The sequence below is a fragment of the Alosa alosa genome, chromosome 15 (assembly GCF_017589495.1).
Source record: "Alosa alosa isolate M-15738 ecotype Scorff River chromosome 15, AALO_Geno_1.1, whole genome shotgun sequence".
Lineage (NCBI taxonomy): Eukaryota > Metazoa > Chordata > Actinopteri > Clupeiformes > Clupeidae > Alosa > Alosa alosa.
In genome coordinates this window covers 23550439-23567432 of record NC_063203.1, presented here as the reverse complement: position 1 = coordinate 23567432, position 16994 = coordinate 23550439, and the positions used below count along the sequence as shown (strand labels likewise).

The following is a 16994-nucleotide window of genomic DNA, read 5'->3' as shown; positions in this document are numbered from 1 at the left end:
ATGCCTCTCTCTCTCTTTCTCTGTCTCTCCATCAGCAGGATGACTGCAGGGGAGATGTATCAGGCAGAAAGCAGACAATGGTGATCAGTCGAATATTCATGTATGGGAGGTTGTGTGAGGACACATGTCTGTCTGTGTGTGTGTGTGTGTGTGTGTCTGTTTGCTTAGGTACCTGAATGTTTTCTGTAGGTTTAGGGTGTATGTATGTGGATGATTCCTGATATCTTTGTGAGTATATATGCCTTGTTGTTATTTGTGTGCAGATACCTTGGTGTGTGTATATGAGTGTGTCTGTTAGTGTGTGTGTGTGTGTGTGTGTGTGTGTGTGTGTGTGTGGTGGACATAGTGTAGTGTTCAGGTGCTGCATGTGAACCTCTCTATGTGTGTAAGCTTGAGACTGTGTGTGTGTGTGTGTGTGTGTGTGTGTGTGTGTGTTGGTGTATGTGCGCATATGTATGGGATGGTGTGTGTGTGTGAGACTGTGTGTGTGTGTGTGTGTGTGTGTGTGTGTGTGTGTGAGACTGTGTGTGTGTGTGTGTGTGTGTGCATATGTATGAAATGGTGTGTGTGTGTGTGACTGTGTGTGTGTGTGTGTGTGTGTGTGAGTGCATATGAGACTGTATGTGGCCTCATGGCTGATTTGTATGTGTGTGCAGCCATGCATGAGAGAGCACCTCTGCCCGCTGTCACCCCGGGTTACCACCAGCCCAAAGACATGGGGGCGGCAATGGGACCATATACTGGAGCACACACACACACACACACACACGCACACACACACACACACACACACACACACTCATCACACACACGCACACACACACACACTCACTCATCACACACGCACACACACACACACACACACTGCAAACCTTTTCATGACCACTCCGATATTTTTGGTAACCCCCAGTTTAAGAAGCACTGTTTTAAAACATCAATTACTTTCAGCTCCAAATAGCTGCTAAATCCCAGCCCCACGACATGGCCTACCAAGTGTGTCAAACCAATTAAAACCGCTCACACAATGCACATGACTCGGCTAGTAGTTTGCCAACCCAACACTGGCATGTCGGCCTCAAGTCAGTGGAAACGTATACAAATGTAATCACATACCACCAAATAAATAGCCTGACGAGCCAGACCCACATTACCCTGGCTGCAAATTACATTGGCTGCCGCTAGGGTGCGTCTAGATTTCTAGGCTACCAAACAAATGTAACTGGATTGAATTTGTGTTTCCTTTAGTTTAAAATCCCGGCAATTCCCGGCTTCCACCGTTGTGCCCTCGAGCAAGGCACTTAAAGGAGAATTCCGGTGTGATATTGACCTAAAGTGTATTGAAACATGATACCTAGTGTGAAAGTATGTCTCATAGCCCATCTCGGCTTGTCCCCTGCACTCCAAAATCTGGCGCAAGTTAGCCGATGCTACCAACAGCTTTTAATAGTGGTGTGATCAGATTCCAAAAATAATTCAGTGGAAATGCATGGATTCCAGTTGCTGCTACTGGAAGAAACTGGAATCCATGCATTTCACTGAATTATTTTGAATCTGATCCCTTTATCATACCTGTTCATTCTTTTCGTTGCTTTCGACTTATCATTGACTAAATTCAAGATGGTTGCAAACGCTAAACTTCGTGAAGATACTGTCTGTATAAATCGTCTTGTAAGTAAACTACCAGTGCTTTTTCTCAATGTCTCGTTTTAAATGTCAGGGCCCTTGGAAGTCTACCAATGAAGTGTGGAGATACATTGAGCCTCGTAAATGGGTGTAAAACAGTGATTTATTTGCATGGCTAGCCCGATGAGAAGCACCACTATTGAAAAAGCTGTTGGCAGCATCGGCTAACTGCAGGGGACAAGCCGAGATGGGCTATGAGACACGTTCACACTCGGTATCATGTTTCAATACACTTTAGGTCAATATCACACCGGAATTCTCCTTTAACCCAAGTTGCTCCGGGGGCAAAGGCTCTTGTAATGTAGCCTAATTGTCAAACGTAAGTCTCTTTGGATAGAAGCTTCTGCTAAACGAATAAATAAAAACATATGAATTATGTATTAAATTCATAATTTAAATTTAAATGTCACAGGGGTGGATGGATATGTGTTACATGTTATATGTGTTTATACAGTATATGTTGTTGTGCTATGGAACATGATAGAAGATGTGTGATCCCTACGGGACAATAAAGACTCTATCTATCTAAGATCCAGTTTGTGGTCATACAACTGCATCTATAGCCTATACCCCCAGCAAACATGTAAAGGAACAGCTAAGACAACCAATGGAGGTATTACATTTTTTTAAATGAATCTCCATTTTCAGGGCTACATAAAAATGCCAACAATGTCATGAAATACACATGCAAACGGAGACTGCCCTTTGATTGCTAAGATCTTTTATTTAGCCCCTGTCAACTGGTTGGTTGATGAAAATGGAATGGCTTGCTCTGAAAGCAGAAAACACGACCCTACAATCCGACCCCAACTCACCCGTTTCAGCTGCTGATGTGATGTTGATAAATGTCCAGAGACATGTATACTATTTATGAATGGCTCAGGAAAAACGTCAGATAGCATGGACTTAAGTAGACTAATTTGCCCGACCGCCACGGAATCACATCTTTAGCACAACAACTGCCCCACATGCACCTACAAGACTAATTAGCTAAGCCGCTAAAACAGGACAGGAACTAGACAGCGTCACTGGCAAAGGGATGCGGCGGCACTTTGTGACCTCACAGGTCAGGAGTGTTTACTGTAAACAAAGGAAACACCTAATTAAAACATTGGCCCACTGTTCACTGTTGATACCATCGACTGTACTGTATAAAAAAGGGTTGATACACAGTAACTGCTTGAAAATAATGTGATTAAATTCTTTAATTTTTTTTTATAAAATTCACCACCATTATTATCATTATTATAATGTTAGAATCTACTAACTATCCAATCAAAACGTATGTCACTATATCTAACTATCTAACTAAGTCATCTAACCACAATAACTAACTATAACTTATCTAACTACCATATCTAACTATACTTAACTCATCTACTCAACTAACTATATATATATATATATATATATATATATATATATATATATATATATATATATATATATAAAACTATAACTTATCAAACTACTTACTTATCAAACTATAACTTATCTACCTACTATATCAAACTGTATATAACTATATACCTTATATGACCAGTGGCATGACCTGGAGTCCCCATTGAGGACACTTCAAGCTGTATGCAATTCATTTATCTACCTCATCAGACTTTCTTTGTTATGTGTGTTCATTTGTGTGTGTGTGTGTGTCGTGTCTATTAGGAGACAGGTAGTGTACATTGCATGTCCCAGCATCTCCGATCCTCCAGCGCACTAAAACACGCACAGCCTCCAAAACCACTTATGGGCTGGTGTTCCGCACGCTATTATGAAATGCTGACAGGCCCAGCCCCTGGTGAGGTGGTCACCGAGGTAATCCCCCAACTCCTTAATGCTGCCATTGGGATTAGTGACTACTCTCTCAGAGAGAAAGAGAGAGAGAGAGAGGGAAGGAGGGAGGGAGGGAGGCCAGGCGAGTGTGTCTAAGGATGAGCAAACAGAAATAGCAGCACCACTCCTGAACTGACCAATCACATGGCTTTGTGAGAGAATGACTTGTCCAGGTAAGCCCAGGACACCCAGACATAGGACAAGCAGTCAGCCAGCCAGCCAGCACAAACAGCCAACAGTGTCTGAGCCGGTCTGCTACCACAGAGGGATGACCGCTCCGAGAACCACACAACACTAACACCGAGGGAAAGGAAACTTTGCAACAGGACAATGGAGATGAACAAACTCAGAGTTTCTCCGCAGCATCAAATGAACTGTGCGTGAGGCGGACAGCACCTACAGCCACTGGCGAGCGGCGAGCCTGTCTCTCTCTCTCTCTGCGTCCCTCTCTGTGTTTCTCTGCGTGCTCTGTGCCGGGTGAGTTTTTCCCCGAGCCACAACTGAGGCACTGGACCTGCTGAGGAGTGACCGGCGCGGGCGCAGGAGGCAGAGGAGGACCGGCCCCCTAGGCGAGCGGTTCGACCCCAGCGGGGGCAGGAGAAGCCGCAGTCGGGGCAGGAGAAGCCGGAGCCGGAGAGTCACCCGGAAGTTTGGGGAGCGTCTCCGCGGCGTCATGCGTACGGCACGGCGGGCGAGCGCCGTCGAGGTGCCGTCTTTCTTGCGCCAGCTGGCGCGCGAGACCGAGCGCATGGTCACCTTCTTCTTCCGCAGCGGCATCGGGTCGCCGCGCGACAGCAGCGGAGAGGACGAGGAGGACGACGACGGCGGCATGCCCAGCCCTTACCTGGACCGGCCCGTGCTGACCAAGCACACGGCCGAGGGCGGCAACAGGTGGGGTACGAATTACGCCATGGCGGGCATGCAGGGCTGGAGGGCGCAGATGGAGGATGCCCACGCCTGTGAGCCCGAGCTGGACGGAGAGCTGGAGGAGTGGGGCTACTACGGCGTGTTCGACGGGCACGCGGGGACCACGGTGGCGCAGTTCTGTGCCCGCAACCTGCTGCAGCACATCATGGCCACGGGTACGTGCCGCACCACACGTGCCAACACTGTACCCACACTAATCTCATGACACATGCAGAGGCACAGCACGGGGCTTGACTGGCATGGGATGACACTGAATTAATCAGTCATTGCTGACAGTCTTAAGTAGAGGACAAAGAATATTTGGCTGTGTATAGATTTCTGAGTGACTGATAAAAGATACTGGATAAAATAATGTGCAATTCTAGAGTATAGTTTATATTGTATATTAGTAAGCTTTTAAATATTACCAGTTTGATATCAATGATAAAGAATTGTAGCACAACTTTCAGAACATGTTCAAAAAGACTTTGTAGCACGAGTTGTAGAACATGTTCACAAAATATGTTAAAAATGCCAGGCAGGTAATTTAAAGGGATTGGTTGAGGGACAGTGCTCATTGATCAATAGATCACAACCAGAATATGTCAGCCAGAGATATTGTGATGAAAACACCAAATGTTTTGCTTTTTAATTTTTAACTAGGTGGCGCTATACATGAAATAAGTGGTAATGGGATGGGTTGACATGCCCCCTTAAGACCAACATACAAAAAAAGGTGGACCTCCTAGGCCCTACGGTTCTCAAGATATTCACAGAAAACTGTCTCCGGCCACCTACAGGCCAGTTGGTGTAAAGTAACATAAATTAATTTATTGTGTGGCCCCCCATGAACGGAATTCCACGAAACTTGGTGTGCATTCAGAGGGTGTCATAATGATCTTACACTTCCAATTTCATGCAGTTTTGACTAGGTCACAGATACCTGCGATTACAACACCTCATTTATACTTTTTTGTGTTTAACTAGGTGGCGCTATACATGAAATGAGTGATTTTGGAATGGGTTGACATGGCCCTTTGAGATCAACATACAAAAAAATGGTCCTCCTAAACCCTATGGTTCTCGAAATATTCACAGAAAACTGTGTCTGCCCTACCCTCCTTTCGGGGGGTCCAGTCCAGCGGGGGGGCTACAGATCAAAACGAAAAACGATGGTTCCATGCTATCCATGTGGGGTTACATGCCCACCAAGTTTCAGGCACCCCGGTCTTTCAGTGTCCCGGAATCCTTTGACGGAAATTTGGACATAAAAAAAAAAAAAAAAAAAAAAAAAAAAATCTGACTAAACCTATATGACCGCCGCTTTGCTGCGCGGCGGTCATAATTATTATACTGTATTATATTAGATCAGTTCAGTTTGTTGTCTAATAAGAACTCCAATGTCAGTGCGTGAGAGCTTAGATGCTGCACACACAAACAAAAACAGACAATGATGAACAGACAATGCTAAAGACAATGACTGCGCAGCGGGTGTTCTCTAAGGTCACCCGAAACTCTCCATGGGGTCCTTAAGACAATTGCTGAGGCATGTGTAGGATCACTTAATCCTTTTTTCAATTAGCAGGCACATTGCAACACTCTAACTGGCAAAGGGCAAACTCTTACCGTCATGCCAACAACCCCAATGAGAAATACAGCATTGTCATAAACTGTTTTGAGCAGTCAAAACTTGGTTTATGTGTGCAGACAGACATTCGGATTATCTAAATTAAATCTATTGGAAATGTATGTGTTACTGGTGCTGAAAGCTCAATTCAAGGTCTTTACCTTAAAGCAACACCGAAGAACTTTTCCTCTGTCGCACGCACGCTATTTGTTCATCCAGCACCGGCTTTGCAAATAACAATGTCCACAGACAAGGTAGATTATGTTGCATGATTTTATGAAAGTACGATGTATTGTGACATCATGCAAGTCAAATTTGTAGTTTCTTATGTCTCATTCCATCGAACTACAGATCTGCTACCCGATCTGGCAAACTTACATAGTGCAGTTATAACCGATAGAGGGCCGCAAAGCGAATGCAGAAGTGCCCTTCACCCTGTTACAAGTTGACAACCACTGAAACAATTTTGGAAACATTATTTTAAAGGTACAAAAACTCTTTGGTCTTGCTTTGACATATATGGTAGTACTGGTAGACTACGCAACTGTAGTGACCACCATCTGACTTTATATGGCTGATGATTTTATCCAAATCGACTTATTATGTGAATTATTACAAGGGCTAGCGTCGAGCAACTCAAGGTTAAGTGCCTTGCACAAGGGCGCAACGGTGGCAGGCAGGAATTAATCCCAAAACTTTTCCGCCATCATAATCTGGAATATATATGTTCCTGATCTAGCATGGGTCTAGTCTAGTATCGTTCTTCAACTAAATTTGACTTACTGTACGTACTAGTAGTAGGTCACTACAGCATGTAGTAGAACCATCTAGTGGATCCTAGCAGAACCAGAGCCTGATGTGGTCCTGGGTGGGTGGGAACCAGAACCTGATGTGGTCCTGGGTGGGTGGGAACTAGAACCTGATGTGGTCCTGGGTGGGTGGGAACTAGAGTCTGATGTGGTCTTGGGTGGGTGAGAACTAAAGCCTGATGTGGTCCTGGGTGGGTGGCTAACTGTATCCCCTCCTGTCCACTAGATGGCATTAAGGCGGAGGAGGACCCCGTGCAGGTGAAGGAGGGGATCCGCGAGGGTTTCCTGGCCATCGACCGGAGCATGCACGAGATGGCGCGGCGCGAGACCTGGGACCGCAGCGGCTCCACGGCGACTGCGGTCATGGTCTCGCCGCGGCACATCTACTTCATCAACTGCGGCGACTCGCGCGCCCTGCTGTGCCGCTCCGGCCGCGTCCACTTCTACACGGAGGACCACAAGCCGTGCAACCCACGCGAGCGCGAGCGCATCCAAAACGCTGGCGGCTCGGTGACGCTGCAGCGCGTCAACGGCTCGCTGGCCGTCTCGCGTGCCCTCGGCGACTTTGACTTCAAGGAGGTGGGATGGCGTGCACAGACCGAGCAACTGGTGTCGCCCGAGCCCGAGGTCTATGAGCTGGAGCGCTCCGACGATGATGAGTTCCTCGTGGTGGCCTGTGATGGCGTCTGGGACGCCCTGAGCAACGAGGACCTGTGTGCCTTCGTCCACTCCCGTCTGGAGGTCTGCGATGACCTGCGAGAGGTCTGCACGCAGGTCCTAGACCTCTGCCTCTACAAGGTCAGTATGGAGCTGTGCTCTACTGTGTTCTCTGGTGCCATGTGTAGCTGTGAAAGACAAACAAGAAAAAGCCGCGCTTTGCTTCTTTGTGATTCTTTTATTAGCACACTGAAGAAGGCACTACGCCCACACACGTCTGTGCGCAGCAATAAAATAATCTAATGTGGCTTTTTCTTGTTTTTCTGTTAGCGAATCATAAGCACTCTGAAATATCAAACAGACTGAGCGAAGCCTGTACCTTTCCTTGAGTCCCTCATGTAGCTATGCCAGAGAGGGTTGAAGTGGGGCAATCAAGGATCTTTGAGTGTGCCATGGTTTGGCCACATCAGGCCTTTGATATAGAAGTAAATCACTCAAATCCTAAACCAGGACAAGTCACATTCTGTCTACACTGCACAGGGAGTTGAACTGAATTAAAAGGTGGAGAATGATTATGGGGTGTACCATAAGGGTAGAGGAGAGCTGGATACTGTGCCATGCTCAAGTTGTAGTAGTAAACTACACAGTCACCACACGGACACATCTTATGCTGTCCAGAGGCCTTCTGGAGCACAGTTAGGGGTACAACTCTGTTAAAGGGGCGGTTCAGGATTTTGGACATACAGTAGGACCTCATTTCCAAGTTAGCAAGTGTGATATTTATCAGTGGAGACCGTTTTCAACACGTTTCATCCAGTCCTTCTAATTGCAGAGTTCGCAGGTGCTAGGCTAGCGCAAGTCATCAGTATGTGTTAGCCTGCCAGTAAAAACAGTCTTACCCACTCCAAAGTAATTGAAAAGAATGAAATCTAATGTAAATGAATGTCGAAAGCAGAGTGCATCGCAAATAGTAGCAGCCAAAGAGGAATGTTGATAACAGAACAAGTGACGGTGAAAGAATCTTTGGCGGCACACATTTAATGCGTCAGCCTAGGCTACTACTCTTTGGCCGGCTCGTAAGACCAAACAAGTGTGTGCAGCATGCCTTTACGTAGCCTACTAACGGCGCATCATCATAAAGATACATTTAATCTGCATCACGCCCCATTATAGAGGAAAACAAGTTAACAATATATTATTGATTCCAATGGGAAAGACAGCTAGTAATTACACGTTGACGTTACATCTATTTTTGAATTCACAGGACATTCAATCATTTTACTAACACGGCAGTTATGAAGAATTATGTTTATGTAACTTACTTATGTCGAAACTATGTACATTATCAACCTAATTTGTTTGCAATACCTCATGTTGAGAACAAATTTAGCATGTACACTTAACATAATATCCCATGCAAAACGGTTAGCTTGCTAGCTAGCTAACTGTGGAACTTCAGTATAACATAGCCAATTATCTCACCTAGTTGTAGGAAATAGGCTACGTTCATATTACAAGTAATAGAATGAATGTGTGACTTATGTTTAGTTGATGTTATGACATGTAAAGTTAAGCTTGCTGAACTTAGTTATAGTCAGCCACGGGCAGTTTGACTGTGCCTATCAATACATTCGTGAGACTCCTGTAAACTAGAAAGAGCAAACCATAGGAACATGGTCACATTAATCCCATAAACACACAGATAACTCTTACACCAACCTTATTTTGTGCCTTTTATTCACATTTGTTTCAAGATTTAGTAAGTATAAGCCCTTTTCGCTCTCCACTTCGATGCAGCATAGGTTTCCATTATATCAGTCATCTTTTCCCTTAAAGGGGGCAGCACATACAACGTTCAATTCTATTCGTCAGTGCGTATTGTTTAGTTTCCGGTCTAGCTAAATCCAGTGTGGTGTTGTAGTTGTTCTAACGTTACTAGTTGTTGCAACAGTATGTGAAAAAACTACAAAGTTTGTTTAACCAAAAAGAATGTTAATCTCGCGTTAAAAAAATTGACGCCGTTAAAATAGGTTTACGTTAACGCCGTTAATAACGCGTTTAACTGACAGCACTAATAAATATCACACTTCAACCGAGTTGAACCTAACTGGAGGTCAGATACTGGACTTAGATGCACTCCAGCAAACGTAAAAGAACCAAAGGCAGCTATTTTATCTTAAAATAACTGCTTTAAACTCATTCTGATGCTACACTGACTTATAATACAGTCTCTGACATTGCCAATGCGCACCCGGAATGCTTGATATTGCACTATGTAACATTGATTGGGTAGGATCATGACCTTTTTAGTCAGTTTATGACTAATTGGGTACCGTCTTAGCATTAAAGGGTGTTGAACATTGATGCCAAGGGGCATAGATATCAATTCTTCTATTGTGTTTCTTATAGGGTTCAGTTCAATACATTTTACAGTAGGTTTATCGAGGTTCACTTTGTTACTCTCCAGATATAGGAGAGAGGTATAATAAGACCTTAGTAAATAAAAAACAACAACAACATAATATAATAAACAAAATAAATAAATTAAATATCTTGAGATGTATTTGGGGTCTTGCGTTACATAAGATTATATAACTCTGAGCTTCCTGGTCACACCTTAGGGAGCTTACGAGGGTGCATCTACGTCATGTACCGTCATCATGCCCTGTGCCAGATGACTAGGATAGCCTGTCCTGTAAATAGGTGGATTATAACAGGAGAGGGGGGCTGAAATGGAGAGGGAGAGAGAGATAGAAAGAGAAAGAGAGGTGGAGAGAGAGAGACAGAGAGGGAGAGAGGGGAGGGAGTTGGAGAAAGAGATAGAGAGATAGAAAGAGAAAGGGGGGACAGAGAGTAGGGATTAGAGGTGTGTGTGTGTGTGTGTGTGTACCATCTTAGCCTTTCCAAGGGACAAACTGTTGTTTATCAATGGCAACGAGGTCACCCTAGTCTTAGCTGTCTGGTACTTCATAACACAATATGAACCTGTTGGACTGAGAGATCTCGCTGACCTCTTTTTTCCCTAGCTGATCAGTTTGATTGTCATTCAACTGCAATAGCATTGCACTCTTATAATAAAGAACACCATGATGTAAAATCTCAACATCTGGATTGTGAAAAATATCATATTGTTCTCTAATGATTGCACAAAGTAATTTAATCAATATGTCATGTTTTAAGAAGGGCTGTCAAAATAACGGATTCATTTCGATTAATTAATTTGAGAAAAAATAACTGATTAAAAAAAAAAATAGCGCAGATTAATCGATTCTGTATGACCTTTGACCCCGTTCTAGTCAGTAACCATTAGACTGTAAATAGAAGGAGAGAGAAGAAAATGTGCTGCCTAGATCTTTCGAACATTTACTTTTAAAAAACGGCCTGATGGTGCTGATAAAAATAAAGTGTTGATTAAAATAAAGTCCTCTGCAATGTCTGCAGCAAGGAATTTGCATATCACCGGACTTCATCAACTCTAGTCTAAAGTCGCACATCAATGCAAAGAAATAGTGTTGACATTGAGGGGAGTGTTACAGTTTTTCTCAGTCGCTTTGCTGCTTTTCTCAGATCAGAATGAAAATTCTCATAACTATTAGTTCAACCTCCACAACATTTAGTCATTTGTGCACATCATAGTAGCAATTTCTCTTTCCTCTGAACAAATTGCAAATGCTTTTGAACATGAATCAGTTGCTTTGTCATGTTAGTCAAAATGAACTCTACTTATGGATGCTGAATAGTCGTTTCCTATAAAACTAATTTCATTGCTTGAGTCATTACATACAAAATTGGTGAGCTAGTTATCAAATTCTGTCACAATGCTGTAGAATTGCAAAGAGCATATACAGTAAAACTGTGAAACGTACAAATTCAGTGTCTTGTACTCACTTACTCCCCTAACTACAGCAATTTGTAACCATACTGTAGTTTTCAAATGGCTGTACAAGTACTGTATAGTGTTGTCTTGAGCATTTTCAGGTAGTGTCACCGAGTTCTGACCTTTTTTTGCATGGGAAAACACTGAGAGCATAAACTGTCGTAATGAAAACATGACAAAGCCATTTGACTATCTTGTTCATAAACGATGGTGTCAAGACTTCTCATTTTGATGACACTGGCAGTTTCATTGACATAAATACTTGCTTTTGAGGAATGGACTATCCATTTAGAGCAAGTGACATGCTTTTGCAGGTTATCCACTAGGTTTTGCAGTTTGCACTAATTGTTTTGAGAAATGCACTAACTGCTGTGCAAATGTTAATAGTGATGTGAGAAAAGCACCAAAGCGACTGAGAAAAACTGTAATTTATTTTCATTGTGTCCCCTAGGTTATATCTGTGGCCTGAAATGCCTTGTATGTGAAAAAAAAAACTTCTTCCCGAAGCACTTTTGAATTTATTTCCTCAGTATGTTAGGTCATATCATAGATTATTATGGCCATTATTTGAACAGTGAAAATAATAATAAAAGAGTTTTTGAACTTTAATGTCACTAATGCTGATTATTCAATGATTCATTTGAATTTAAATATTTAAAATATTTTCACAGCAAAAATTATATATGTGATTACAGAGTATGTAATTAATTCGATTACATTTTTTAATCGATTGGCAGCCCTAGTTTTAAGAATATCTACAAAGAGATGGAGGTCTACTACGATGTTGAAATGATCTCACATTGTGCAACCCATTATTAACCCAAGTGTAAAAAACAGCAGCCTGATTATCTCTCTCTCTTTCTTGAACATTACTATCAACATTATAAATAGTGTTATGAAACCATGAAACAGGATTATTTGATTGACTTGGTTGATAGACTGATGATTGTTTTATTGATTAATGGGTCCTTGAAATAGGATGAAATGAAACCACTTATAACCCAAAATGTGACCTCATTATGTCAGTGGGGTATACTACGAAGCACGTTAGACATATCTAGGCTATGTAGACATATCAAGGCTTGACAAAGCCTTGACTCAGGGGTATACGTTAAGTGATACTACGATTGCAGTTATGTGATATATTTGTCAAACTAGGCTTTCAGCTCAGATCTGTGCGCGTTCTCGGTGTTGGGATGACGTTGGCCAATCGTGAAACGTGGAGACCCACAAGACCGCCTCTATTTAAAAACAATTACTTCCGCATTCATGAGCGATAGCTTAATCTACACTGCGGTAATTTTTTGTGTCTAACCTATAACATCAAATAAATCAATTGTCATCAGTTGTTGTATGGTATGCACGTACATAGTGGGATATTTGCACGCACAGCAATATTAAAGCACATTCGAGATCCAAAATGTTAGTAGAGGCGGAGCTCCACCTGTCAGATATATGACAGAATCCTACACGTGAGAGAACTTTGTTTTTAAGACAATTGATTGGTCAGTGTGCGGTAGATTACACGATTTGAGCTATAACTTAGCACATAACCTCCTCCCGACCAGGTTTGGTTGACAGCATAAGATACCATGGTGATATAGCGACACTAAAACAGTTCCACTTTCGTGTCACAGCATAGCCTGGCTTTGAGCGCAACATACCTCGCTAACCCACTAATAGAGATTCGTAGTACACCCCACAGGAGAGCTGGTAAACAGCATAACAGAACAAATGTGACTAACCTCTCTTTGTCTCCCCCTACAGGGCAGTCTGGATAACATGAGCATCATTATCATCAGCCTCCCTGGCGCCCCCCATGTTTCACAAGATGCACTGCAGCGTGAGGCCGAGATGGAACAAATCATTGATGTGAAAGTGGGAGGTCAGTTTGTCATGACAACAAGAGTCATTAAATAAAAAAATGATAGTGTTTATGCGGCATGAATGAAGGACTATTTGTCTCCCCATCTGAGTAGAGGCTATCCAGCTCCTTCAGTCCAGAGATGAGGAACCTGATCTGCTCTTTGTCATGAAGTTCCTGATGGCCGAATACATCCAAGGGCTGCCACCAGGGGGAGGCATCACATGCAAGTAAGGGTGGCAGTGCCATGCTGTGCTTAAGTTACACAATAAAAAAACATCACAAGCAAGTAAGGTTGGCAGTGCCATGCTGTGCTTAAGTTACACAATAAAACACATCACAGACAGAATGGACACAGACAACGGGAGATATAGAGATGAAACATCAAAGCTGAAATGTTTTTGTTTCCCTCTTTCTAACAGGAGAGACTGCATAATAGCTTCGTATCAGAAACACGCGGCATGCAAGGCTCAAGAGCCCATGGTGAGTGCTCAGAGCATATGTCATTATTAAGAAAACTAATTTAAGATTTCTGGAGAGAATCGAGTCCTTATAAAGACCTTGGTGTTCAAATAACGACAGGACTGACCACTAACATATTTTTTTATATGAGGCTATTTTTATGTGACGATGTCACTTTTGTCATTCCAGGACACTGGAGGCTCCGATGATTCCAACCAGAGCAACTAGAGGCAGTTCCCCTGGAAACAGGATCAGAGGCATCATGTTTCCATGGAAACATTTTCTATGCTGTTAATCCACAGATATTCAGCTGACACCAGAAACAAATTCTCCACAACAAAAAAAAAAAAAAAAAATGCCAACTTTACCAGGGACAACACTGATCCCACTTGCATTCTACTGCTACCACTGGTTGCATCTTCACAGCTACCATATTCATCCACTTCACACACAACACTGCTACCACTGGTGCATCCACTTCACACACAACACTGATCCCACTGGTGCATCCACTTCACACACAACACTGATCCCACTGGTGCATCCACTTCACACATAACACTGCTACCACTGGTGCATCCACTTCACACACAACACTGATCCCACTGGTGCATCCACTTCACACATAACACTGCTACCACTGATACCACTGGGCATCCCTTCACACATAACTGATCCCCTCATCCACTTCACACATAACACTGATAACTGGACTAAACTGTCTTAAAGCATAACACTGCCTGCCTTTAGACTAAACTGTCTTAAAGCTCAGTGCCTGTTTAGTAGTAGGTCTGTGACGACCGCAGACATAACACACACATAACACACAAATATAACACACACATATAACACACACAACCACCACCTGTAGTCTGTCAGCACACTGCTGTGCTTTGTCTCTGTAAAAGCACCTCTGATCTGAACCCCTCACACTGGCCCCATCCTGCTACAGCTAACGCTTCAACCAAAGGACTATTGAGCAGCACAGTCTTGCGTCCTCAGACATACAGTAGGAGGGAGACGTGCTACTACTGTAGCAAGACAGCTTAGACCCCTGGGAGCTCTTACCACTCTCCTAAGGTGCAGGAGAGGTGGTGCAGCTACTCCTGCAGAGCTTGACCGGTGCCTGTTTAGCACCATTACACGTACACACACTCAACAAATTAATCTACACTTAACTTTGACACCAAGCTGCATGTTTGGAGATAGAGTAACAGACTAGCACACATGTTATAGGGGTAATGGGGTGGGGGGATAATTACGTTTAAAGCCTCACACAGGGTAAACACTTTGCAGGGCCATGTGGACATGAGAAGGCGGGTGCCCAGGTATAACAAGCCAGGGCTGGAGATTGAGGAGGGTTTGAGGAGGGGTTGTGAATGGTGTGTACTTTGTTCCTTTTATTGTTTGTTTGATTAATTGTTTGTTTTCAGTTCCTAATGTTCTTCTCTGCTTCATTTGTTAATTTTCTTGTTTCCTAAACTGTAGAAAAGAAAGAAAAAATATAAAATATTTATTTATTAATACATGTTTAATGAATAAAATATTTTAGTAATGGACTCTTTGAAATTGAGCTCTTTGTTTCAATCACTTCAAAGTGCTATTGTCTGACATCATCTGACACTTTCAGACACATCCTCCGCGGATCTTTGTCAAACGGAGGTCCGGTGATTCAGATATGGTGCTTACATGATTCAGATATGAATTGCTCACGTGGTTGAACACGGAACATTCCGCTTGGTTGATTGAACGACACCGGCCTGGTTTATGAACAGAATCTCTTGGTTGCGTGGTTGAACATGCACATGAACAGAATCTCCGCATATTCTTCGCTTACATAATGTCTGTCTGAAATACTAGGAGGGGAGTAGTGTAAGATCCTGGTCGGATTTCCAAATGTCTGGTTTGTTGTTCAGATATATGGCCCCACCGCTTGACATCCGCAAAACATGCGGACTTACTTTTCATGCAGATCTTTCATATTTTAGAACTAGTGCAGTGCCCGTTTAAACATGCTATTCCTGTAGCCCAATTACATGCCTGCAGGTAAGCCTGCTTTGAAAATAGGATAGGGAAAAACATAATTCCAGGTAGGCCTAAGCATTCAATAATGAATAGGCCTACAGATAATATAATAATATAATAAATGTGAAGTGAGCAGAATTTCACATCACACTCTGTCTACCACTCGTTGCTTGTCGCTTTGCATGTGTGGCATTCTGATACGTTCTTTAATTCGGGACCATCATCGCTCGTTTCAATTTAGAAACCTTGCAGTTGGAACTTTGCTCGTTTGCTTATTCAAAGTCTAAAGACAGTCCAAAGTAGCCTGGGCTGCCTGGGATGTCTGACATCATCTGACACTTTCAGACACATCCTCCGCGGATCTTTGTCAAACGGAGGTCCGACCCTTCGGGTGATTCAGATATGGTGCTTACATGCGGACATTATGCGTGAACGACACCGACGCACATGAACAGAATCTCCGCGTGGTTGAACACGCACATGAACAGAATCTCTGCTTGGTTGAACACGCACATTAACAGAATCTCTGCTTGGTTGAACACGCACATGAACAGAATCTCCGCTTGGTTGAACACGCACATGAACAGAATCTCCGCTTGGTTGAACACGCACATGAACAGAATCTCCGCGTGGTTGAACACGCACATGAACAGAATCTCCGCATATTCTTCGCTTACATAATGTCTGTCTGAAATACTAGGAGGGGAGTAGTGTAAGATCCTGGTCGGATTTCCAAATGTCTGGTTTGTTGTTCAGATATATGGCCCCACCGCTTGACATCCGCAAAACATGCGGACTTACTTGTCATGCAGATCTTTCATATTTTAGAACTAGTGCAGTGCCCGTTTAAACATGCTATTCCTGTAGCCCAATTACATGCCTGCAGGTAAGCCTGCTTTGAAAATAGGATAGGGAAAAACATAATTCCAGGTAGGCCTAAGCATTCAATAATGAATAGGCCTACAGATAATATAATAATATAATAAATGTGAAGTGAGCAGAATTTCACATCACACTCTGTCTACCACTCGTTGCTTGTCGCTTTGCATGTGTGGCATTCTGAGACGTTCTTTAATTCGGGACTATCATCGCTTGTTTCAATTTAAGACCTTGCAGTTGGAAATGTCGTTTGCTTATTCAAAGTTTAAAGACAGTCCAAAGTAGCCTGGGCTATTCGAAGCGTCCATTTATTGCACATCATTTTTTACGTCATTTTGAAGAGCCACTGCATACCTGTGTGTCTTGGCGTGT

The 16994-nt window shown here is 43.1% G+C and overlaps 1 protein-coding gene across 1 annotated transcript; it reads left to right on the top strand.

The window, feature by feature from the left end:
* Positions 1–3580: 3580 nt before the first annotated feature.
* On the top strand, positions 3581–14068 carry ppm1na (protein phosphatase, Mg2+/Mn2+ dependent, 1Na (putative)). The gene is made up of 6 exons (XM_048263879.1): positions 3581–4598; positions 7085–7656; positions 13160–13277; positions 13372–13486; positions 13679–13739; positions 13908–14068. The coding sequence occupies exons 1-6, from the start codon at positions 4190–4192 to the stop codon at positions 13944–13946; spliced, it is 1314 nt and encodes a 437-aa protein (XP_048119836.1). The 5' UTR covers positions 3581–4189; the 3' UTR covers positions 13947–14068.
* Positions 14069–16994: the final 2926 nt, after the last annotated feature.

What these genes read in the sequence shown, in the direction of transcription:
- ppm1na (XM_048263879.1), top strand. Translation starts at nt 4,190, where the DNA reads ATGCGTACGGCACGGCGGGCGAGCGCCGTCGAGGTGCCGTCTTTCTTG. An exon ending in TAGACCTCTGCCTCTACAAG is followed by an intron (nt 7,657 to 13,159) that starts GTCAGTATGGAG and finishes CTCCCCCTACAG; the next exon opens with GGCAGTCTGGATAACATGAG. An exon ending in GCAAGGCTCAAGAGCCCATG is followed by an intron (nt 13,740 to 13,907) that starts GTGAGTGCTCAG and finishes TTGTCATTCCAG; the next exon opens with GACACTGGAGGCTCCGATGA.